General features: G+C 41.1%; 1 protein-coding gene across 4 annotated transcripts; it reads right to left on the reverse strand.

The window, feature by feature from the left end:
- Nucleotides 1-3,624: 3,624 nt before the first annotated feature.
- On the reverse strand, nucleotides 3,625-25,851 carry usp10 (ubiquitin specific peptidase 10). 4 transcript variants are annotated; one of them, XM_035627827.2, is made up of 15 exons: nucleotides 25,592-25,851; nucleotides 19,493-19,561; nucleotides 18,426-18,471; nucleotides 17,934-17,993; nucleotides 14,625-15,848; nucleotides 11,236-11,327; nucleotides 10,512-10,621; nucleotides 10,369-10,427; nucleotides 9,715-9,818; nucleotides 9,157-9,256; nucleotides 8,866-9,046; nucleotides 7,528-7,693; nucleotides 6,405-6,549; nucleotides 6,159-6,224; nucleotides 3,625-5,767 (listed from the first exon to the last, which is right to left on the reverse strand). In XM_035627827.2, exons 1-15 carry the CDS (start codon nucleotides 25,610-25,612, stop codon nucleotides 5,580-5,582), a joined length of 2,631 nt encoding a protein of 876 aa, XP_035483720.1. In that variant the 5' UTR covers nucleotides 25,613-25,851; the 3' UTR covers nucleotides 3,625-5,579. The 4 variants fall into 4 exon arrangements, with proteins under 4 accessions (XP_035483720.1, XP_035483719.1, XP_035483722.1 ...); XM_035627826.2 differs by having other exon boundaries at nucleotides 14,625-15,851; nucleotides 25,592-25,850; XM_035627829.2 differs by lacking the exon at nucleotides 17,934-17,993 and having other exon boundaries at nucleotides 25,592-25,850.
- Between the last annotated feature and the right edge of the window lie 9 nt (nucleotides 25,852-25,860).

Raw genomic sequence — 25,860 nt, forward strand, 5'->3', positions numbered from 1 at the left:
GCAGACAATATCCATATTAACTTGTACATCAAGTTCCATATAGCTCCGTCCACGAGTTATAGTCTACTGTAGCCGTGTAGGGATGAAGTGCGAATTATGTGATTAAAGCATTTATTATAACTTAGCTCCTCAGCCAAAGTTCTGTCTCTGTGCATTTACACGCACCTCAGCTTCGTCCTGGGTTTGATCACATTCAAGATGTGAGGTTTACACGAGGAACCTGATCATTCTACTTCCTGTAAACATGATCGGTACGGTCCTACAGCCTTTGATCTGCACTCACTGAATTATCTCCGCCACTGACGGATGAACACATTTCTGTCTGAAGAGGGAAAATCCAACGCCTGCTCTGTGTTACTGTAGTCAGATTCATTCTTTCGTTTTACTGATCAACTTGCCAACTTGAGTTATTGACACTCACAATGTGTTTCTATTGAAGAGCTCCATCCAACACATCCAGGTTCCTGAAACAACGTGCACATGCACAGATCAAACCCAGTCATGAAACTTTGTGACACTCACTTTGAAGTGAGAAGGCACTGGTTCATTGCAGAGGTAAAAAAAAAAAGTTAAGTTAGAGCTCCGGGATGTTATTTCTTAACTATAAAGCCGAACTTGAGACAATATCTTCTTCGTTGGTTGAGCATGTATGGTGTGTGTTGCCTTGATATACTTTTTTTGCCAATTAGATTTGTTCTGAGAAACAGTTTTTACATCTTCACCTGTTTCCTACTTTGAAAAACAATAGCAGCAGTCTGCAATGTGATGATTTCCTGCTGCTGAGTGGTCCCTTGAGACAAACATTAGTAATCATCACGTGTCTCAGATACGACGACTGGATTGAAAACATCCAAGAGACGAGGGGGTTTTCTTCTCAGCAGTGCTGTTCGTCACTCTGCTGCATCAGTCCAGAACTCACAGCCACCGGCCAAGTGCAAACTGGAACCGTACAACTCTGCGTCAGTGTCAGCTGACAGCACAGGGATTACACAATTCAAACATCTTCTCCTTGTTCACTTTGTGACATTATATAATCTTAAACAGGTGGAACCCTAGTTTTTCTTTTTTTTGAGGGCGCACGCACGCACGCACGCACGCACGCACGCACGCACGCACGCACGCACGCACGCACGCACGCACGCACGCACGCACGCACGCAGACTCCTCTTTGCACACAAAACCTGAGGGCCGGTCTATTTGGACAGGGGCTCGTGGGTTTGCTCACAGCTCTGGTTGCCACGTTTACTTTCCTTAGAAACTGTCGAGCGCCGGTGAATCTCTAAACAAAACACAAAAAGTGAGACACAGGAGGAAAACTTGGGGAGACTGAATGAAGAGACCATATGGTGCACAAGGCTGAGTGTAAAAACAAACCAGTGGGCGGATGGTGATGGGAATAGGAAATGCAAAAAAAATTAAATAATAAATCAATCATGCAAGCATAAAAAGGTGACGGTCGACCAAATATAAATATAAAATACCAGAACACTGTACTGTATTGTTATGCGTTTGTTCTTTATAGGCACCAACTGAGGACATGCCGTTCACTCCTATCAGGTCACTGTGGACGTCAGAATCTGAGCAGACTCCATCTGCAATTGCTTCTCATTCTCTGAGGGGGTTTTCCTACATCGCCTTCGTGTTTGCTGGTAAACAGTCAGAACACTTGTATGGGCCCCGAATGGAATGATTCCAACCCACCACAGACATCAACAAAGGAAGTCAGCTGCAGAAGTCGTGTAACTGTAACTTTAAAACGTTTTGAAACTGCAACAGGTGGTATAGCATCACATTTCACAGGCAGTTAAAAAAAAAAACTTAGATAAATGTGCAAGTTGTAGAAGACTCATGCATGCTCCATAGATAAGTCGCACTTATAGTTACAAAAAACTATAAAACGGTGTCAAGAGGAAAAATAATTTCATCTTTCACATCGCTGCCTATCTTACAAATGGGGGGGGGGGGGGATTCAGATTAAAATCATTAAAACCTCTCGTGCCTTTTCTCTACCCCCCCTGTAATTCACCGTTCATCTGTTAATACATTTTCTCCCCACTAAGAATGGCACAAGGAGACGCTTGTGAGTATAGGTGGTCGGTCAGTGGGAGCTCAAACATGTCATTTTCTCTGTGGGCTGTGGGCCTGTAAAGAAAATAAAAAAAAAAATCGTTGCCTGCTGACATTAACAGGGAAAACACCATGTTTGATTGTAAGTTTGAGAGCAAAGCCACAATACCAATGGACGGCAGAGCTATAGTAAAGACGGAATAAATAGTATGAAATACTAAAAGGGCAGAAAACCCTTACATAGCACATTTTTCAATGAAGGGTTTTGCTCACCATTTAAACAAACAGCTAGGGCCCTAAAGAGAGCACTGTGGGCACGGAGGCAGCCGGTTGGACCACAGGAGGGGGGATGAGACATACTACACATAGCATATATCGACATGCAGGAACAAGAGAGCAATCAACAGTGTGCGGTAACACCAAGACTCTATGGATTGTTATGTTTTGGTTTATTGTGCACATTGTTCTGTAGGCCAGTCCTCAAGTCTCGAGGCTGCAGATGTTTTCAGTATTTACTATATTATGAGAAAGCCAAGCAGTCTCCCCACTACACCTCACCAGCAATCCGCTTTTTTGCACAATCTTTTTATTTGAACAATAAACAAAATATAATGCTGGAGGCTTAAAATTAAAAAGACAGAAGAGATTGTTTTTAGGTCAATATCCCGACAGACGACAGTGTTAAGGAGCGACATACGGAGAAGAGACATTTTTTTTAAACATTTCACCAGCACATTTTCCTGACCAGCCACGAGACGCTGGGATTTAACTGTACAACAGAAAGCCCAAGGTGTCCATTTCTAAATCTCAGCATCCACATATTCTTAAAAAAAAAAAAAAAAAAGGGGGGGGGGGGGGGGGGAATGTGCAAATCAACACATTTTGACCAGAAATTACTACAAAGCCGGCAGCACAAATGAACCATCATGTAGGTTCTCAGATGTATGGACTGTGTGAACGGCCTGTGTGAAATGAGTTGTGATCTGTGACGTGACATGGGACGTCGGATGGAGGAAGGCAAAATAAAGTTGAATGCAAATTGAAGGCAGCGGGGCCTGAAAGGTTTTCCTTTGGTTTTCCACGGAAAAGGTGTCGGATTTTGAAAAACAATTAAGAGAAGAAAAAGTAAATATGCTCCCACACAATGTTATCTCACACAATAGGTGAAAATAATTTTAATCTACCGTTTCATTTAAAAAGTCTTGATTAGTCTTAAATTTTATTTCAAATGCAAAGACACAACCTCGTCAGTCTCAATTTACAACCAAGGATGAGGCATTAAATTCAAATGCTGATTAAATTGGTTTTAAACTTAAGTCCATGTGTTGTTCTTGAATACAGTATGGGATAGCCACCTTCTCACCTGTGTACCAAAAAAGTATTTTTCTGATTAAAGTCCAGGAACACACATGAAGTCATGTAGAAATACTCACATTTTGCAAAGTGTTAATACTGAGATTGTGGCACTGGTGGTTAGAATGAAATGGATCTTGAGCCAAAACTAAAAAAAAAAATTAAAAAAAATCATAAGAGAAAATGACAAAATGGAAATAAATATCAAGCAAAGAACTATATCAATTTTATTCATTGTTGTGCTGTGTAATTTCTTTTTCAAACACCAATTCAAATGCAAGCATATTTTTCTGAAGGGAGCAAGAGCAAGGGGACATCCAGTAAATGATCCAATGACACAAAAAAAGAAAGAAAATGACATCTTTTAGTAACTCAACAAAAAAAAAAATATCATTGCAATCAATGAAAGATCAAAAAAAAAAACTTCAACAAAAGCAAACACTATTTTCTTTTGTCCGCATGTCCGGGGTCTCAATGCAGAGAGTAGCACAGGTGAAGTCCCATTTCCCCTCACTGCTCAGTGTCCTTCGATGAGAAGGAAAGGCTGAGCCACAAAAGAGTCAAACATAGACGTGTCAGGTACATCCCCCCTGACTCTTCAGAGACGTTAGAGTCGCCGTTGCTGCCTGATTTGGGTTAAACTCGTACGCTGAGTGGAAAAAACATCACACAATGAACCTAAGGCAGCCCCCGCTTTCTGCTGAGTTGGGGACTCGAGGGGTGATGTGGCTCAAAACTACACTGATAAGTCACCTATACACAGGTGAAACCTTTAGACAAGACAAGACCAAAAAAAACCAACAACAAGACCCCCCCCCCAGAACAATTGATAGAGGAGGAAATGTACAAAGTAAACATGGGCAGGTTGTTGCAGTGGAATCTGTCGTGATTGGTTGCCATCTCTCCAGTGCAGGAGCTGAGTTGAAAAACCAGTGCAGTCTTTTAGGACCCAACAAGTTTTCAGTCAGCTGGATATTTCATTTTTAGTTTAAGTTTTTTTTGTGTATAGGTTTTGTATTTTTTTAAACATTTTAATCTAAATATTTGCAAAATATGCATTTTCCTGTCATATCATAATCAATCAGTTTATACTTTGTGCACAGAAGCTTATTTGTTATTAAATTCTAAAGCGCATTAATATTTTTTAGATAGTCTTTCTAAATCTAAACCCAGATACCATAACAAGGAGCTCTCAAACAAGGAAGCTTTTAATTTCCCATTCTGTGTACCACCTATCGTTTCCCCCCGTTTGATGGCTCAAGTACCGAGATTTAAAAGCATTGTAAAAGTGAGGAGATGGAGGACTTGTTGGTGTCGGTGGCAGCGGAGAGGAAAGTCTGGCCATGGAGAGACAGACTCATGATAATGCTGGTGCCGGGCCTTTTCAATGCACTAAAGCAAATTCGAATAGGCTTTTAAACTAGCCGCAAATTCTGTAGGCCAACGGTTCTCCTTTACGAAAAGGCAAACACTGATGTTTTCTAGGTCATTTCCTTCGAAAAAAAGGAAAATAAAAATAAAATAAAAGGTAATTGAAACGAGCGTCATTATCCCCGCAGTCCACTTGGTAATGAGTTCTTCCTGTGTGAGCGAGTCCACTGTTTGCTATCTGAGCCGAGCTGTGGGCTCAAGTCGGGCGAGTCTCAGGTCCTAACATGTGACCTCAGCCCGACCTCTGTCTAGTCAACAGTCCTTCCTTGCTGCTTTAGAAGTCAAACAAAAAGAAAACTAAACAAAACACAGCAGTGGTGCACAGAGAAGAGAGAAGCAGTCACAGGAAAAAATCTTTGTGAATGCAGCTTGTTTCTCTTCTTCTGAAAAAGAAAAAGGAGACAAGGAGAAGGGTGCTGGAAAAGCTGGTTCTCAGGGAAGCAGGGACAGGAGGGAAGAAGAGGGAAATCTTGCAAGAGAACAAGTTGGGCAGTGTTCCTGTTCATCAGTTTGGTGTGCGTGTCGTGTCGATGTTCTGTACGGTCAACGAGTGCATTTTCAGCTTGTATGTTTTGTGTGTGTTTGTCAATATTCAGGAATTCTTGCATGTATTGTTGGGTGTGTGTATGCGTGTATTGTTGGGTGTATATATGCGTGTATTGTTGGGTGTGTGTATGCGCGTGTGTGTGTGTGTGTGTGTGTGTGTGTGTGTGTGTGTGTGTGTGTGTCTACAGTAGGTCGACACGGCGGTAGTACAGCAGGTAGGCGGTGCGCTCTGCGGTCTGCTTCACCACCTGGTACTGGTTGATGACCTTCACTGCCTGGTCGTCGATGCGCAGCCAGCCGTTAAGACCAATGTGGAAGACGTCAGTGGTGTAATGACCGCCTGTCGCACTGTTCCCGTGGTGATAGACAACTGGTTGAGTTGACAGGAAGAAAAAACAGTTACAGTATTTAGAAGTCATTACTCAACGCAAGTTGTAAATTGTCATTTTCACTGATCAGTTGTGCCTGAAGTCAGATCCACAGTGTTGGGCAATGTAACTAAAATAACCAATACTATAACTTGATAACATGATTCTATGAGCCCAATAAGATTTTAAAATGTGTTCTAAAATGCTTTTTGTTATAATGTCAAAATATTTCCTGATGTCGAAGAAAAGATGACCAGAAGTATTCAGATTTGAGACAGATGGGGTCGGCCATTCTTTAAGTACACTGCACCACATTTGCTATCTTGTTGGATGAAGGAGTAGACGCAGAAATTTAAAAATGTGACTTAGAAACACAAAGAAACCCAACCGTACCTGCAAAGAGCCGGTAAGTTCTTTGGCCTTTGACAACTTTGCTCCGCACTCCAGAGGACAAGATATCTGAAAGGAAATCCAGATTATTAGGCCGAAGTCCTTATAATAAACTTGAAATAAACTTGTGACCTTAATTCAATAGTGCTGTCATTACTGGGTCACGTCAACTTTATGAAAATATATAAAGAGGAGTTTCATTAGGGTGATCGCCTGCTCCACGGAGATCCACCGAGCGTGGGTCCATACCTTTGCTGATTTCCAGATCAACGGGGTAATCAATGTTCTTGGTGAGTTTCTGGCAGCCTCCGGTCTTTTCAAAAACAAATCTCTTGAGATGGAGAACCAGCACAGGGGGCAGTTCTTCCAGAGTGACCCTCCGACTGATCTCAATCTAAAAATGAGGACAAGTTTATTTGTAACTGTAGACCCAATAAAAATTGTTCTAGACAACGAGGAAAAGAACGAAACAAGGACAGGAGGTAACATTTCGTTGGGAATACAAGAGCTTGCTGAACCGATCAAAGCAATGACTCACTACGTCCTCTGGCTTTTTAAGTACAAAAGACAAGTGTCAGGTCTCAGATCAAATAATAAAGAGGAGAATGAAATACTAATGTCACCAAAATAAACACTTCAAAGATGCTCATTATACAGCTGCAGAGCAGATTGTCCCCTGCACCAGATGTTCCAGCTCAGTGTTCACTTGACTGCACCACTTCCACACAAGTACTTTCCACAGTCGTGACATCTTGTGCACTCAAGCACCAAAACATTTCTACGAAAATAAATCATATTGAAATATGTTTGAGCAATCTAATAATTTTCCCATTTTAAACAATTGAGAAGACAAAGTTAACCAATATCTGGTTTATGTTACGTTATTATTTTATAATGTGACTAGGGCTAGGTATCCTTAATGGTTTTTCAGTTACAAATAACCCGAAAACGGTACCGGTGCCTAAACAGTGCCATGACCCAAACTTGTATCTTTGAACCTAAAAAAAAGGTTGACGATGAGAACAGATTTTTTATAGCTAAGGCAAATTGGAACTTGAATTTGAACATTTTAATGTTAACAGTTTAGAATATATTTAAATAAACAAATAATTGCAAACCTTTAACAAAAAGATAAAACTTAAACCAACAACAATAATTTAGCTACTAGCTAACTGTAGGCTAATGAGGGTAAATCTTAATGTTGCCTGTAAGCAGCGGAACTATTTCAGTAAATAGCTCGGGCAGCGAAATGAGGCACAGAAATCTGTGTTGTGAGTCAGTGTGGTAAGGACCGGCTGTGAAGGAACGGGTGCCTAACTGGCACCGGATTCTAGTACCCAACCATAAGTGTGAATTTCGTCTTTTTGCATACCTCCTGCTTGGTTTTTGAAGTGTAGCCCTGGACCGACTCCCGTGCCACCAAGGTGTCTAGAGCCTCCTGCACAGTGCGGATCTTCTCTGACTGGATGTCTAGCTGCAGGGTGAAGAAAGGCTGCAGAGTTGCAGACTCTTTCGAGTTTTGTTGATACACCACCGATCTTACAAGGAAACAGAACAGCCAGTTAGAAATCACTCTATAACAGAGGCAGGCTCATGTTTAAACATTTCACTATCTGTGCCAATGAGATTTCAGCACAAACAATCTTTTTAACTATTATTGCACCAATTCCTCAGTACAAACCAACTACTATGACCGAGGTGCTAAGACATCCATGGGTTATAGACAAGCTCAGTGGGCGTACAGGCTTACCTCTGTAAACACAGCGCTGTATTCCATTTTCTCTCTGGTCACACCCATTTCTTACAAAAATAATCCTGTAAAACACTGTACAACCGGTGTATACCAGAATGGTACCAAACCAGAACCCCCCGGAGCATATTATTTAGTCAAAGTACAGCCGTACATGTTCTTGACTTTCCAATTTGTCTGAAAGCTAAGGCCTTTGTTTGTGGCTGGTTGCCCCACGTCTAGCTGTCGAGACTTCTGACCACAATAGACCCACAGTGGCTATTATTCTGAAGGACTCCGTGTTTGGTGGAGAAAGGCTGAAGGCGGCTGGTGGCACAGATTTTTGATGACCATGAACAGAGCTTAAAAGCAAAACGTCATAAGCTGCATACCCAGCCCAGGCTGCAAATCTTACTCATTTATTTATTGAACAGAGAATGTCCCATTTAGAATAAAACATCTATCTTTTTGAGGGAGACTTTTTTTTTTGTTTTGTTAAAATAACTAAAATGGCACTCAGTAGAGTGCATACCTCTGACAAAGGTCAACAGTCCCCTTAAAATTCAATCAATCCCCTAAATATGCCTGATTTTTTTCCCTGGATCCTGCCCAAAATGTAATTGGTTCATCGTTAGCACATGTCCCATCCTTCCACCAAATTTTGTGTAAATCTGTTCTGTAGATTTTCTGAAATCCTTCAGATGAACAAAGCATCCAACCAACAAACAAACGAATGGGGAAAAAACATCAACCTGTTGGCGGGGGTAAAAAATCAGGCATTGGGATCCATTTTTCAAGATTTCACTTTCATGAGGCCTTTACAAACAGGAAATTCCTAACAAACAATGCACAAGGAATAAACACAACAGCCCACAAGTTCATCGGCCATCAAAAGTCTGAGAGCACTTCTCCCATTCATGTAGGTTATTTCTTCTTCACATACAATTTCTGAAACATCTTCTTGACAATCCGTCCATGTACCTGATGTGACCACCAAAGATATCAGTGATGGGTGTGCGGACAAAGTCAGCTTGGCGAGTGATGGAAGTCTTGTTTCTGGGACCCACTTGCTCCCACTCATCATCGCTACCTTCTCCGTCCTTATCTGCAACATCTTCCTCCACCGCAGGCTGGGACTCAGGCCCGTTGGGCGTAGGAGCTTCTGTTGAGAGAAAAAAAACAAACAATTAAATGAAACAATATTTTTAATGACCTCATCACCACTGTGATATGGTTTTAATTCGGAAGAGGTATAAAAAAAAAGAAGCTTACTCTCTTCCTGAGGCGAGATTAGTTTTTTCAATGCCAGCATCTCCTCGTGCAATCCGTTGAGAGTGAAGCCAAGATACTCCTCTGCATCCTCTTGTCGGCCCTGAGAGCAGAGCATAAGGACATCAATACCAATTAAAAGGGTCTACCCAGAATGCCTACTGTCAGATTAAAATGCTAGTGTGCACACATGAATGTGCACACAGTCTTTCATTGAGGTTAACACAGACAGGGGGTATGTTTCACAATTGGGACACAAATGAGAGTGAGTCTAATTAGGTATAAAATGATTTCAACATCGCATTCAGAATATTTGAGCAATTTCATTCATTAGAACTGAACCAGAATTGACTCAGCATGCGTAAACTACCTTTTTTCCTTTCAGATGAGTTGTCAAATTCTCAACAGGGGAAAAAAAAAAACAAGAACATTTTCTATGAGAACTGTCTGTTCCAGAGGAAATGTATTGAAGGAGTGTAACCATTAAAAAGATGAAACATCTTGACGCACTGATTTGTAGTGAACATGCAACGCATGAAATCCAGAGACAGCATGGCCTACCTTCTCAGAGAGACTCGACTTGATGAGTGTGAGGAGTTTATAAATGTAGGTCGGCTCAAAGGGTACACCAGGCCGAATGTCTTTCATGACCTTATCACCAACAGCTGTGGACACATTATTGATGGCAAGAAAACAAACAATGGTGAGTAGAAGCAATAAACAAACATCAAACACAGTTCAGAAGATTGCAATGACAAAAAATAAGAGGAATTAGAAAAAATGTTGCAGTCAAATCAGTTCATCATTGCAAACATCATTACCTCCACCAAGGAGGTTGTGTTTCCAACCCTATCGGTTTGTTTGTCATATGTCAGCAGGATTATGCAAAAGGTTATGAACTAATTTCCACGAAACTTGGAAGGATAGGACACGGGCCAAGTGTTCTTCCTTCTCCTACTGCCTCTTGTGACAACAACACAAGAGACTGTCAGAGTAAGAGCGAGATCTTTCTGTACCACGCCTAGGAAGGGAGACTGTCATTCAAAAACACAGCTCCCATGGTAACGTGGATGTTTATACAATATATGATATCTATGTGTGTATGCAATTTTGTGCGTCTGCAATGAATTTAAGGGGACCGTTGGACCTTGGCGGAGGTATGCGCCCTACTAAGGGGCAGTTCTAGTTATGTTATAGAAAACTGTACTATCTTACCTTGCTGTTTGGCTTTAGATGGCACAGGCATGTTGTTGAATTCATTCACCAGCCTTACACTGTCAGAGACAAGGAAACAATGGTTAAGTCTGAGAAAAACACAATTTAACAATTTGAGATCTGCTTGCAGAGGGAGCACTTACAAGTTGTCTATCATGGGGGTGGAGGTGCATGGTCTCTGGGTTTCAGAATGCAGAGGAATGGACTTCATCAGGTGATACATGGGGGGGCATGCAATCAGGGCCTGTAGGGTCTGAGTGTTGAGAGTCAGGGAGAAAAACTGTAGGAAAAGCAATATGACAAGCTGCTTTAATATTTGTTATCCAAAACAAATGTTACAAATAGTCCTATAGTTAGTTGAGCTTATTTAATCAAAGTACAGAAGGAAAAGGTCTCATTAACGATTATTTTCATTGAGAAATCTACTGATTATTTTCTCAGAAAAAGGACCTTATATTTTCTGCTGTCCAAGGTGCCGTCTAATTTTCTTGAAATAAAACAGAAAAGCATTAAACAAATTGCTGAAGCAGTAGTTTCCATAAAACAGAACGAAAAAAGATTAATCTTTCATAACATGTTTTGAGCTTCCCTTAAAAGAAAAATGAAATTTTAGGAATTTTCCTGGCAGAGCTGAAAGTCACTCCTGAGCACGTGTCAGCCAAAGAAAAAAAAACGTTTCGAAATAGAACACTTTTTAAAAACACGTGTCACCTATGTCTGGGACTTGACTTCTATTTATCGGAAGAGCCATTGGACTTACCACCAATGTAAGAGCAAATCATGCTCCCAACAGCGAACCATAGGAATGTATACAAACATGTTGAAGAGTTAAAAGAAGTCGGTGCAGCAATGTGAGTGAAAGGATACAGCGTTGATATAGCACCAGTTCCCCTTGTTGATCAGTCCTCTCGGCTGCAAAGACACTGGTTTATGTATCAACTTCACATTCTCAATAAGTTCTGGGGATTCAAACAAACAAAATGTTCTTAATCACGTAGCCCTGTTCAACTGAAAAGCCATGTCAGTACAATTATGTGAGTGCATTATTTAAGTCATTAAAACTGATATGCTGGTGAATATTACAGATTAGATTTTCAAGTAAATGTCTTTTAACAAGTGTTCCTCCCTCTCCTCCTGTCTCTCGTGACACGACAAGAGACTCTCAGAGTGAGAGTGAGAACTTTCTGTACCACGCCTAGGAAGGGAGGCTGTCATTCAAAAACACAGCTCCCATGGTAACGTGGACATTTACACATCTTCTATATGAAAAGAAATAAAAGTAAAGTAAAACATCAGTGCTGTCCGTTACTAGAAAAACAAAGACATACATTTGGCAATACAAATAGATCATCAGCAAATTCAATCTTTCCCCCTGTTCCTATATAGCAGGAATTTAAATAATTATATTTTCAAGTACAGGCACAATCATGCCAGTACTTTTTGTGAAATATCCTGAGGTAAGACTTTAACAGCTGAAAATAAAATATTAAAAAGATAGAAGGTGGGACAAATATTTCTCTGAAGGACAAAGATGTGATGCAATGTAAGTGTAGGATCACAGAGAACTGAACTCTGATAGCGGCTCTTTGTAAACAACCGTTTGTCGTGTGATTTTACACCTGAGACCTCTGTGCAATTTATAATTTAGTACATTGATATAAATCTGATAGTGGTCACCGTGTGAAATTACACACATGGGTCCACCTTAACACCAATTAAAGCTCTGCTGCAATGCCAGGGTTTGATTAACATTCATGTTTTTGTTTTTTAATTTCATACAATCCAATCGTTATAGAGATTATATAAATCCATCTGGCTGTTATCACATTGTCGATTAAAATATATAGTCTCATTATGCCGCACAATGCTCCCACAAAACATGCGTTCAAACTGTGTTCAAAGTGCAACTCAAACCACAATGTTTGGGCAGAAATCAAATAAGGTCTTTGGTAAGTCCCCATGTCCTTTGGAGAGCAAATTACATAACTATGGAGTTATTTTACTATCTTTATTCAAGAGCGTGGTCTTTCGGTTCGAGCACATTATTTACTGATTTCACTTTGTCATTCTTTCTTTCAAACTCTGCTCTCTCACTCAAATAGCTCCTTGATGTGCTCAAATTGTTTCTTCTTGCATTCACATTTATTCTGCTTCTGCACAAACTGTATGCTTGTGCGCAAATATATTGTTGCTTGCAATTAGATATGTTGTTGCTCGCACAGATTTTCTGCTCCCAGCTTCAGCTCTTCTCCTCACACTGCTTCTGTGAGCTCTCGAGTTGTCTGCTTGCTTATTTCTGCTGCGCGCTTGGATTTTTTGTGTGACAACCCTTTCAAAAATCCTCAACCAATAGGATTTCAGGTGTAATGTTGACCAATGAAATGATCGCAGTCTCCTTGCGGGTGCGTTCGCTTACTTCTTAGAGCGTCCCGTACTGGCGGTAACTCTTTAACCCGGTTCAGCCACTCCCCCCTCAGTTAAGAAAATGACATTGCCTTCTTGACTTAGGAACAGGAGTCCATTAGCTGGCCAACATGGACCGTCAAAGTCAAGGACCTCAAGTAAGTTTTTATTTTTATTTTATTGGTGCTATTAACGTTACTTCTTTAAATCCGAGTTGATAACGTCATATTTGCGCCCGTACGGGAGGTTCTAAGAGTAAGCGAACGCACCCACAAGGAGACTGCGATCATTTCATTGGTCAACACTACACCTGGAATCCTATTGGTTGAGGATTTTTGATAGGGTTGTCACAAAAATCCCAGCGTGCAGCAGAAATATCCAACAGACAACTCGAGAGCTCACAGAAGCAGTGTGAGGAGAAGACCTGAAGCTGGGAGCAGGAAATCTGTGCGAACAACAACATATCTAAGTGCGCGCAACAATATATTTGCGCACAAGCATACAGTTTGAGCAGAAGCTAAATAAATGTGAATGCAAGAATACACTATTTTAGCACAAGGAGCTATTTGAGTCGAGGGCAGCGTTTCGAAGAAAGAATGACAAATCTGAACGTGAAATCAGTAAATAATGCGCTCAAAACTAAAGACCAATAAAGATAGTAAAATAACTCCATACATAACAACCCAAACATGTTCATACAAGCAGAATAACCAGGTCTAACTAAACAGACAAATCTAAAATACTGCACACTTCTCTTAAGAGACAGGAGGGAAAAACAGTCCAGAATGACTTGGTACAGCAAAATACTTTGCATCTTGTATCTATTAAATAATGATCCTGAATGTGAGCTCAAATCAGACTAAACTGTGCTTGTAACTGATCCCTCTGCATATGATGCCAGTCCACAATGGTTTGGCCTCAGTTTATTTTGGAGCCCAACCTAATCAATGAGATGTTTCAAGAAATTCTTTTGTCCTCTTTGGCCTGATACAGTTTCACTTATGAAGAAGGTTGAAGCCATCTTTAACAGCAAATGTATCAGTCTGTGTTTGGTTTGTATCAGGCCGGTTAAAATCGCTAAGAAACAGAAGCAGGCAATGCACATAGTATGACATCACCTTTTCTCCGAGTTAAACACCTGAATGCCCAAATTCTAATTAGTGAACTGCCATAACTCATGGTATCCAAACGGCAGCATGAAATATCCCACACCGCTAACTACATAAACACAGCCTGAAAAATTAAATATACGTTTGCACACATCAAATTGTATGTCTTTTTAAATATCAATATCAAAGGGGACACACAGGTGTACCAAAGGACGATGCCTCTAACAACATCATAACAGAATCCATGGAACATAAAATCTACCTGTGCTATAGGATTCATTCTGTCCTCAAGTCTCCTTGAAATGATTTGGGTCATAAGATAAAATGAATTACACAAATGTGACTAATGGCTTATCTGCTATTCTGGATGTGGTGCCACCATCTAGTGTTCATTTCATGAATTTCTTAAACATGAAAACAACATGTCTAAAACCTTTTCATGTGGCAAGGTGCTATTGAGGAACTCAAGCTGTGCAAACCTATTAACTACAGGATACAAGATAATCAAAATCTGAATATGAAGTTTTGCACCTTATCACTTAAAACATTACATATTTTAAAGTTTACACTCATACCAATACAAGTAGGAACAGTGCAAGTGACTCAACACTGCCGTCAAGTGGAGGGGAAGTGAATTTAGCAGCATTTCTTTTGCAGAAAAACACTTCTAGCTGAAACTCCAAAAAAAAAGACGGAATGATGGTTGATTTTTAAACATATACTATGAGCATCTTCATATAATACCTGCAAGTTTAGGGGCCATGGGATCTTCTGATACATGGACTGGGACATCTTTGACCTCCCCAACTTTCTCGGGCTGCTCTGGTGTTATGAGGGGGGGAGACACGACTTCCACAACACTCTTTACCTCCACAAAGGCCTGAGGGCCACCAGGCAGAGGCTTAGAGTTGTGGAAGAGGCTAGCCCATGACTTGGGGAGGTTGGCAGTAGGTGCAGCTGGAATCACAGGCGAATGGGCCTGGTCCGACACTACCGGCTGGGCAGCAGAGTCTGGGGAGATCTGCTGAGTCTGCTCCCCACTCTCACAGTCTTCTTTGAGTCCATCTGCACTGATGGGAGTTTCACGTTCTGCCAGCCCATTAGCCACCCCACTGTCTGCTACCTCCCTGCCCTCCAGTTCAGTAGTCGTAATGGAAGTGGCAACAGAGGGGGTGGCCACAACAGTTGAAGGAGGAAGAGGCGATCCGGAGCGGGGGCTGTGTGAAGCATCTGAAAGTTCAGGGCTCAGTGGAGCCAAATGATCTGACTGTTGATCTGCAGTCCTCGGCCCTTCTGTCATCCCTCTGCTTTGAGAGGAGGATGAACAGGAGGAAGTTGCATTGTTGCCATCTGATAAAGAGGCAGCTCCACTTGTTAAGTCCAAAGAGTCATCATCAGGGCTATCACAAGTCCTCTGATTGGCAGTGGATGGGGGGGAAGACTTGGCTGCTGCCACAGCAGCTGTTGATTTTGAGACAGGTCCAGGGGTGGAAAGTTCAGCCCCTGACGATGCCTTACTGTCCACATCCTCAGCACTGTGGTGTGGGCCACCGAGTGCATGTCCGTTCACCAGTGCTGTCATAGGCGTCCCGTCTACTGCACTGCTGCTGCTGTTACCAGTTGACGGGTCGAGGTAGTTGTAGTACCCCGGCGGTCGCTTTTTCTTTTTCTTCTTCTCGCGCTGTCCCAAGCTGCCAGGGAGTCCGTCCATGTCCTGGCAGGACTGGTGATTGTCCAGGGCTGAGGCCTCCGAGTCAGGGCCATCCAACAAGTCGAAGTGGGTTCCGTCTGGGTCATCAGCTGCTGGAGGAGCCGTGTGTTGGGCTTTCTGGGCTGACTGGCAGCCCAGGATGAACTCTGGGGCCTGAGGATTGAGGGTGCTCGACACCTTGAATAAAGGATCGTTCATCCCAACAGGCTTGGAATCCATCACCTCGTCAACGCCAAACTCAATGTGCTGATAGTCTTCTGCTGCAGATAACATTTCAAAAATTAGAAACAAAGTTTTGTCTTTAAATACAGCCAAAATCATACATATAACAAACAAACACTGTTGTACTTTACTCTCTGCTGTAGAGTTAGGTATAAAATCCTTATTTCTGAACAAATAAGCCATCACTCAAAGGACCCATGGGAGCTCACAGACATACCAATAAAAATAAATAATTCCTGCATGTTTTTGCTTAAATAAATACAGTTGTGTCTATGCTTGACTAAACCATGTGCCTCCAGGGCTTATAGGAATCCCTTAAGTGGGGGGATTCAATTTATTACCAATTGGGCAGGGGGGCGATGCAGTCTTGTTAATTTAGGTTTTTATGATAATGTTTTAATTTGTCTAACAAGTAGCAGCCAGTCATCACATGAGCAGACTAGAAAGCTGTGATGTGTACTGGTCCTGGACAATTTTAAACTGCTCTGATATTATTATTAGCATTTTGTAAAAACAATTTTAATTGGGGTTCTCACAATCACAGGTGAAGAATCAATATTATTTATTTATTATTTGATCCATATTATGAAATACCATAATAGGGAAAATTCTAATTCATTGGAATCTAAACTGCAAGAATGACGAACTTTTGTTTCAATTATTTGATAAACAGCTTATACAGGTGAAATGTATAGAAATACATAATTGAATATTATTACTATTTAAGCTGTTTTGAAAAAGTAGTTAACTAGTTGTTAAGATAAACTACCACAAAAGCAGTGTTCACATTCAATATTTATCAAGCGTCTTATATGTGTAAAGTTTGTATTTAGTAGTTTTGACCAATGTTTTTTGTGATGTGTGCTTAATTTGACAATACAAATAATGTCAAGACCCTTCAAGATGTTAATGTAACTCTGCACAGATGGGTTATTGTAATTTAACTATAAAATTGACCTCTGAAATGACTTAAGGAAGTCTAACAGATCTAAAGTGATGCAATAGTGCTCAAACAACATAGAAAGAGAAGAAGCACACTCAAAGACATAACAGGCCTACCTTATGATTTAATTTAGGGCACTACCCACCTTCGAATAATGTTTAAGTTTTAATTAATATTCTTTTGTAGATGTATAAAAGTCGAAAGTCAAAGAATTATATGCATTATTTAAATTGTGCTGGCAGGTTGACAATCTATAATTTCTAATTTTGCCATTGGCTAATGTTGCAATTTTTCTAAAAATGTAACTTGTGCAAAATTATATAAATTTATGCTCCATTAAAATGTCCTTAGTTGTGTTTTACCCTGAAATAAAGTTGGAATGAAATTCTTGAATATCCTAATTTCATAGGTATGCTATTATGGACTTGTCTGAGTATTTGTGTGATTGACTTCATATCCGCGATGAGCATCAATATGCGCTACCATTTGAAGGTGTCACTGTTTCAGCAATGCACAATAACTTTATTACGAAACAATTTTACTTCATTTTTCCATTTCAATATGTTGTAAAGCAGCTTCAATTAAAAATATGACTGTGCAGTGAGAGATGCAAAGTGAAAAGGTGAAAAACATTAGTAGGAGCAAATCAGAAAAATCAACCAAGTCTTTCGTTGTGTCACAGGTCACCAAAACTGTAAACCCTGAAGTTCAGCAGGGGTTAAGAGGGTATGAAAACAGCAGTTACTTCCTCTACTGGGATTAAAAGATCTTCTGTTAGTGTTACTGGAATCACACTTCATGACTGTAAAATGTATTTTGCAATAGAATTATAACGATGTAAGGCTAAATATGTACACACGTGTTAGCAATCACATAAAACCATCACAATTTCAAGTAAAGAGTAAAGAGAAATTTTGTTAAATCACAAGAAAATTCAATCTGATTTTAATTCAACTTGGAGCCCTGCAGTGGTGAAAATGCATTATATGCAAGAGAAGATAAGATACTTAGCAGTATCTTGAGCATGCAAAGCTCTAGAGATTTTACCAACAGGCAAGAGAAAGAATACAGGCACAAGGTTTAGAAAGCCACCAGTTTTTGAAACCTGGGTTTTGAGATTTACAGCAAACGTACAACAGCTAGTCAAGCCACAGGGTGTCAAGACTCCTCAACTCACCGCAAACCTGCAGTCCCATAGACTCCATAATATAAGGTACAGCAGGAGTGCAGTAACTTCCTAAATAATCAATACAAATCAAGGTAAGGCAAATATCATATGCAAATTAGTACCATTCAAAGAAAGGTGGCTATTACATTCTTCATTTGGTGGCTCGACATTTTAATAATGAAAATGGCTGACGTATTATCAAAGTAATAAAGTTATTAAGATCTAGTCAAGATTTGTAATCCATTTGAAACAATACTGAACTTTATCTATAAATATGACAAAATTGCCTCATGTAAAGTTTCTGCCATCCAGGCAAGTCAGGGCACCGGAGCCTGGGCTTCACGCTTACGTTTTGAAGACCTGCTCTGAAAAACCTAGTGATATAAACTAAGAGCATGATAATAGTCAGCTCCTGACAGAGGGCAGGGTAATTTGAGGCTAATAAATCAAGATATTCAAAATTATCATCTAGCAATCTAGTGTAAATGGAAATGTACATACCAGAAGACTGAGTGACACACGGGACTTTGTCATTGAACGGAGGAAGCTGAGAAGACAAAATGTGAAATCCAAAGTTTAAAAAAACATTTAGAAACCTCCTCAGTATTGAGGAATGACATTTTAACTGAGTCTGAATTATCAGCACTTATTCAGACAATAGTGAAAGCCGTTTTTGACCTGATATGTAGCATTGCCAAAAGGATAAGACATGTAAACTGAATATCGAAAGACCTTTTGAAATGTAAAGAAAAGAATGAAAGTACAATGTCTGTCAATTTACTGATTTGTCACTTCATAAGAAGCTGCACAGACCTTTAGAAAAACTACTTTCATTGTCACAAAAGGGTGTATAGCGTTGCACTGATATGACTGACAGTAATTATTGACCAAAATGTACATGCCATTACTACCATTACATGTGCTGGGTAGGTATAAATTGAACCTTTGTAACTGGTGTGGTTGATCCTTATATTCCTGAACAACTGATTTTCAGCTGGCTAACATTACTAGAGTGAACATTGTATTTGTAAAAAGACGTTGCCTTGTCAAACTCTGACAAATATAAAAAATAAATCCCCCTCGTTTGACTTATACTCAAGGACATGGGCACAATATAATCATTCGCTGAGTTGGACACATGCTGAAACATCTTTTACAGATGGTGGGTGTCACGTGGGTTCGCCCTGACTGTCAAGTTTGAAACCGAAATCGCTGAAAACGAAAGCGCTGCAACAGTTAATCGGGAGTAACTGACTACTAAATTAATCGGCAACTATTTTGAAAATTGATCAATTGTTTCAAGTAGTTTTGGAAAATTCTATGATTTCAACTTTTTTAAATGTTAATACTTACTGGTTTCTCAGTAAACTAAATATCTTTGGTGTGTGGACAAAACAAAACTTAAAAAACACTCATTCTTGAAGGACCGATACTTGTGACATGGGGTATTTTGCCATTTTACAGTAGGGTACTTCAATACTTTTTTGGTATAGGTAGAACGTGCAACACTACATACATGATGATTTATTCATTTAAAACTATTACTACTTTGTGATCTATCCACTTACCTCAACATAACATCGTGGAGTCACAAAGAACTGGTTGATCTCATCAGGGCTGAATTCCCCGAAGATGTACTGTGGGAAAAAATCAATAAAACCATAGTTAAAAATAAAGGGGCACAATTATAAAATACATTTTTGAAGAGGGAAAAATCTAAAAATATATAGTGACTCGAGGTTCCATGTTGCTGCGGGGAGTCTCGCTCTCGTGGTGCACTTGAAGTCAGCAGTGTTTCCCATTAACTACTTAGACTAAAAGTATTTTGCGCCATTGCATCATGGGAGGTACCATTGATAAATAAGGACCAACAAAATAGGTTTTTATGCCAAAAAATAAATTGAACCGACTGTGGACTGAGCAAAAAAATGCTTCATTTGTCTCAAACCATACATTGCTTTGATCGGTCATATCCCTAATCTGAACAGACCGAGCAAACCTTTTTGGCATTTAGAAGTAACTACTTAATCAAAGAGGTGCTTTTACCAGGTGTTAGCATTTTCACTTAAATATTACTTTGCTGCAACAGGGAGTGACTTAAGGTCCAGACACTGCGGTTGGAAAGACTCGCAGGTTCAACAAGTTCATGTTGGCGCCTTTGCTTGCAAAATATTCGTCACTCTTCATTGTCACACGGAGCAGTAGGTGTCCGTCTGTGCTGCCTGTTACGGTGCAGTGAAAGCTGGCCACGCCACCTGCACAGCACACAGACACAGAGCTCTACTCAGGATTGTGCATAGCGATAATTCATCATAGACAAATGCATTCATTTCTTCAATACCGTTAGCAGCACCATGGCCCGTTTAATATCAGGTTTCTGTTCCCGCCCCTAGATAAGACGCAGCCCAAACTCCTCGCATAACATTTTTTTAGTTATAATTATTATAATCCACTGCTACTGGATGCATACAGGGGAAACACTGTAAAGTTAAGACTAAAACAAACCATTTGATCAGCTTGTGAGCTCAAGCTCTCCTGGGCTTCCAATTCCAACAAAAAAACACAGCAGAGAAGTCAATTTGCCCTCAAGAGTAGTTTGTGTTGACAGCCTTAATTATTACAGTGCCAACAAGCCAATAAAAAGGCATTGACTCTTATTAATAGCAGGTTAGAAAGAATTGCACAATGTGCAGTGGAATGCGGACATTATCAAATAAAACAAATCACAGAAATGCAAAATGCAATCTCTCTATACCCTGCTGTCCCATTACTCTATTTATAAGTATTTGATATTACTTAATATTTTACTTATATTAATAATATTACTTGATTATATTTTATTCATGTATCTTATTAGCTGTAGTTTTGCTAGCTTCAGGGGAAACACCGCACGGTGCCACCCAAGTGTCCAAATGCGCATGGAAAACACAAAGCCATTGAGAAAGGTGAAATGAACTCACTAGGCATGCCGTTAATCCTCTCAGTGCAATAAACAGTGGGACGTGAAAGGGTGGGCACAGAGAAAAGAAAGTGCAACTCAAGCATATGTAACTCTTTGCAAACGAGGCCCCACACTGCTGAAATGGCACTACAAGTGACAAACAGCCAGCCATAATCCAATGACCTCAGGACGGCTAATACAATCACAACAGAAAGAATGTCCCTTTGCTTCTTTCTGCAGGCGTGCCACACGTACCACACTAAGCTTCCCTTGCTGTTCGGTTGGAACTGAGGATTACGACAAATTAGCCATCTGTATGATTTCAACACAGTTTAGTGACGATTCTCTCTGTCAGTCACACACACACACACACAGTGAGAGAGAGAGATTATTACCAGTTACAATGACCCTTAGTAGGTGTTGTGGTTCAACAGGTTAGTTTGCCTGTAAGCAACAGTGCTGGAGGAAGTATTGAAATCCTTTACTTAAGTAAAAGTACTAATACCACACAGTACATGTAACGGCTAAAATTTAAAAAGTGAAGTAAAAGTATCTCAGTACTGTAACTTATAGTATTAAAAGTAATCAAGGCCAGACAATAAGAATTCTTTTCATTATGGATTAATCTGCTGATTCTGTTCTCCATTAAGTGATTGGTTGTTTGGGTTGTTCAGAAAACAGTGAGAAAAGCCATCACAAGTTCTCCAAACTATTTTCAAAATAGTTGCCAATTTACTGAAAGCTGCATGACACAAACAAACACTATTGTCAGCCCTGTGAACTGGGAAATGTTTGTTTGTTTCTTTGGGAGGTCAGATCAGGGTTAGTGTGTCTGTAAGTCAGAGGGTACCAACCGGAGAGACGGCAGAGATGTAGCCAGGATCCGCGATGTGAAAAATGATTTTGATAGTGCAACATACTCTGATCTGCAGGGAGGGATGGTGTGCTCGAAGATGGACTCTTTCAGCTGCCACTTTGCATCAACATAATATTTTCGAGAGATTGAAAATTTCTGATTTCAGTTTCTTTTGGGGATGGAGATAATCAGTCCAGCTTCTCTCTTTCTCTGCCTGTGTGTGTGTACAGGCAGTAAAGGACTAGATATATGCATGTACACGCATTTTCCAACAACGGTAATAAGCAAATGTACATGAGGGTAGATGTGTAATCCCATGCAATCCAGCTATGAGCTATTGAAAATAATCAAATTAAAATCAACAGCTTCATCCAAAATAGACATGAAACCCCTAAAACTGCCATAACAAAAGGTCACATGTTGCAAAATGTAAAAACATCTATCTAGACATTTAGCCCAATTCAGCAAACTTCCATGTGACATTGTTAACACCTGATGCACAAAGCAATTAACATTTTATCTGCAGTCACACTATATCCCACAGTGGTATTCTAAAACATCATTAACAAACATCACTGGACAATTCTGAAAAAGGAAATTTTGTTTACTAGCCGCAATCATAGGTCATTGAAGAGTGAATACTTACATATTATAATGTAGACTTTATGGATTTAAATAAGTCACAACTGTAATACCCCAAAAAGCACATTACCTCTCTGACAAACTATGTACTATAAACACAACAGGGGATGCAGCCAACACTACTTGGCTTGTTTCCTTAAATTGGTCTGCAATGTTATTAATGGACTGAACATGAAAACCACAACAAATAAAGTCAAACTAGCTTTCAATTAAAATCTGGAGCATACCTGAGCCTAATACAATGTCCATGAAGCATGAAATACAGTTGAGTATGACACTGGATAAAAAGAGTAATTGAAATGTATTTTTATCCCTTTATACGACAGATGCTATCACACCGAAATAATTCTCAGGCATTCAACAATGTGTATATTGATGTTGCTGTGTTTCCCACATGATTATGAAAAGGCCACAAAACAACCATCTCATTTTTTCGATTATTCTGATTAAAAGCCATCTGAGCTTGCCTACTGGGCTTTGAAGTTAAGAGTATGGTGTTGGCATGATAGTTTTCGCCCCCACCTCCTGATATTAATTACCCAGAGGATAATTAGTGTAGTTATGGACAAATTAAAGACTGGGTGAACCCCTCATGCTACAAAGGAAGAGAAAAAACATCCTGAATTCAATAGTCCATAACAATAGGGTATCAAGATGGCAGCTGCATTACATATGTCCTGCCACTCCTACAAAACAGCCACATGTCTAACCAGGATATATGATAGGACAATTTTGTGTTTAACTGATGCAAGCACACAGTTGAAGTTTGCAGCCATATATGCAAAGTATAACCGGTTGAAAAAGCATTAAAGCCCTGTTTTGGCGTAAACTTTCACTTACACTTTATAAATCACATTTCAATGGCGATCGTTTACATAATTTTTGTGGTGTTCACCACTGAAAGCTTAGTTTTTTCATTAATCACCCATTTAGAATCTTAGCACGCTCACAGACAGAAAGACAAAAGGTTTACAGTTGGTGTGATGTGCTATGGGTGACATGCTGATTTGACCGAACATTAGGACTTTTACATGAGTCTTGTTGTGTGGAAAAAGTGGAAAGCTGGCTCTGTAGGTAAAACAAGATAGAGGTAAAGAATAAATCAGGGAATGACTGAATTTGTAGCTGTACTTCTGGTGTATTTTGGAGCAGTTTCATTCTGTATGCATCTGGCATGACTAAGCAGAAAACTCTAGGCAACTTGGATGACAGTCTGACTGTCTGTGTGAAGTATTCCTAAGAAGGGTGATGATGATTACTATCCCACTCACAGATTTATGCTTTGGAGGAAGAAAAAGAAATACATCAACCCCTGTCTAAATCTTAAATTGCAACAAAATAGAAGGTTATGAAGTATATACTTATAATACTTTTATTTTAAGCAGGGACTGAAAACACATTTTCTTACCAGTGATCTCTGAGTGTTTCAGCTTTACTAGTTTGCTGAAAATATGCAACATGTAAGCTTTCTAAATTTAGATGGCAAGATAATGTATTAATATGATACCTTACCATAAGCAGAATATCAGTGTCTGTTCTCAGATTTGACAGTTGTTAGATGAACGCTGCTATTTTATCTGCAGTTGCAGATGCAGAACAGTACTATTAAGTATTTCCAGAATTACCTGCTTGGCTAAGTTCACAGTGAAAAGAGCGATGTCTCTTTTGCTGCTGGCGACTTGTTCTGCCTCTGGTTATTTGGAGGCCCCACCTGTTTGAAGTGTTTCATGCATTTGAATTTGATTGACTTGATATAATATGTAATGCTACGGTCGTAAAATTAGATTTTTGACTCTGCTGTGCATTGGAAAGTACTCAAGAGTAAATCAAAGTGACAGTGTTATCTTTTACAGAGAGGGTGATTTGTTCGGAGTTTTTGTTAAACAGTTGCCAACGGGGCCAATCAGACTGAACAGAGCAGTTGACAGGGGTCCAAATGTGGTGGCCCCCGGGGCAACGGTGAATGCGGAGCCCCTTCCGCCAATTGTGAAATGTGCCCATTACCAACGTTTGGTGCCACGCTCCTCATCCTACGGATCATGTTAATGAGCGCACCGTGGCGGTGGGGCCATTCATTTGCCGAGAGCAGTGCAGGACAGGAAGTGTGGGAGCCGCAGGGGCAGCTCGTTGCTGAGCCCTGCGCGTCGACGGTCGTGTCGCCTCGAGCCGCCGGCCGACGTTTGAATGAATGACCCCCCCCCCCCCCCCGGACGGAGTTCGACTTTATTGCACGTGTTTATTTGTCACCTTCGGTGGAGTGGCAGCCGCTGCGGGCCTGGCGTGTCCCTGCGCGCACAGCTGAGACTTCACAATGGGCCTTCGCACATGACAGCCGACCGCCGCACAGATCACCACACACTAGCTAGATTACCGGCGGCTAAAGTCGCGCGGGGAGCGGCCGTGCGACCGCGGCGCCGCCCGCACGATCGACCGTGCTCCTGGGAAGTTGTTCTTATTCAATGCGTGTTCGCTGTGAACGCAGGCCTCCTGTCGCATTTGCCAATGTAGCCAAGCAGCTAGCGGGCTGGCTGCGAAGTACAACCACACCACCTGTGCGAAAGGAAAAAAAAAAGACGGCTAGCTGGCTAACGGCCAAAAACGGACAGCGGGTGGAAATGCTACATCAAAGCCATCAACCGATTTAAGAAGCAGAAAGTCCTCACGCCGCCATTGTGGCTCCCCGGAGTGTTCCCCGGTGCGAGTGTACGAGCTGGTGGAGGGCCCGTCGCGGCGCTGGGCAGCAGGGCCATGCGAGACACGCAGCAGTTTTGCGGGTCACTTCTCTGTGCGGGCGAATCGCGCGTGACACTTGTGGCACTTCGCATCCGTGCGTCGCCGGCTGCACAATGTGCACGCCCGCGTGTCGTGCGAGCCAAGCGTGGCTGTCATGGAAGCAGGAGCCGCAGCACGAATAAGAACCGCTGGCTCATTTGAATGGAGGCACCCGGGGCCCTGTTAGCCACCACGCTGCTGCCGTTTCAATGGGGCTCAGGGGGGCATTAGCATTAGCAAGCACTTTTTCCAGCACTTGCACATTTTCAATGACACGAGCAGCGAGACGTTTCGAGTGAACAGCCCGCGCGCGAGAGCGTCGCTGCGACACCCAGGCGCCGATTATCGACCGCTGTGGAGACGTGGAGGTGTCGAGGGTCGAATACGGATCACGTTACGCGGCGGGCAGCGGGAGTAGTTTGGGCAGGCTAACGTTAGCCCTCCTAGCTTAGCTACCTGGTTACTGTGAGCAGCCATGCTCCCGGTGAGGTTCTCTCTCTCTCCTCCGCTGACAAGATGAAAACTCTCCCGGGAAGGTGTCGTAGGTTCGCAATGACAGTTACAGCGGGTCTGCTACTGCGACGTCGTTGCCATGTTCCCAACGTTGTCCTGGCAGTCGTAAATTTCGGTCCGTGTAATGCATCAGCACTTCACGCTGCTCGCCTTGCCGTCACCGCCATTTCTGTCTACCATCTTCCTCGCCTGCTAGCACCGAGCCAGCGCGC

This window comes from Scophthalmus maximus, chromosome 4 (genome assembly GCF_022379125.1).
Source record: "Scophthalmus maximus strain ysfricsl-2021 chromosome 4, ASM2237912v1, whole genome shotgun sequence".
Classification (NCBI taxonomy): domain Eukaryota; kingdom Metazoa; phylum Chordata; class Actinopteri; order Pleuronectiformes; family Scophthalmidae; genus Scophthalmus; species Scophthalmus maximus.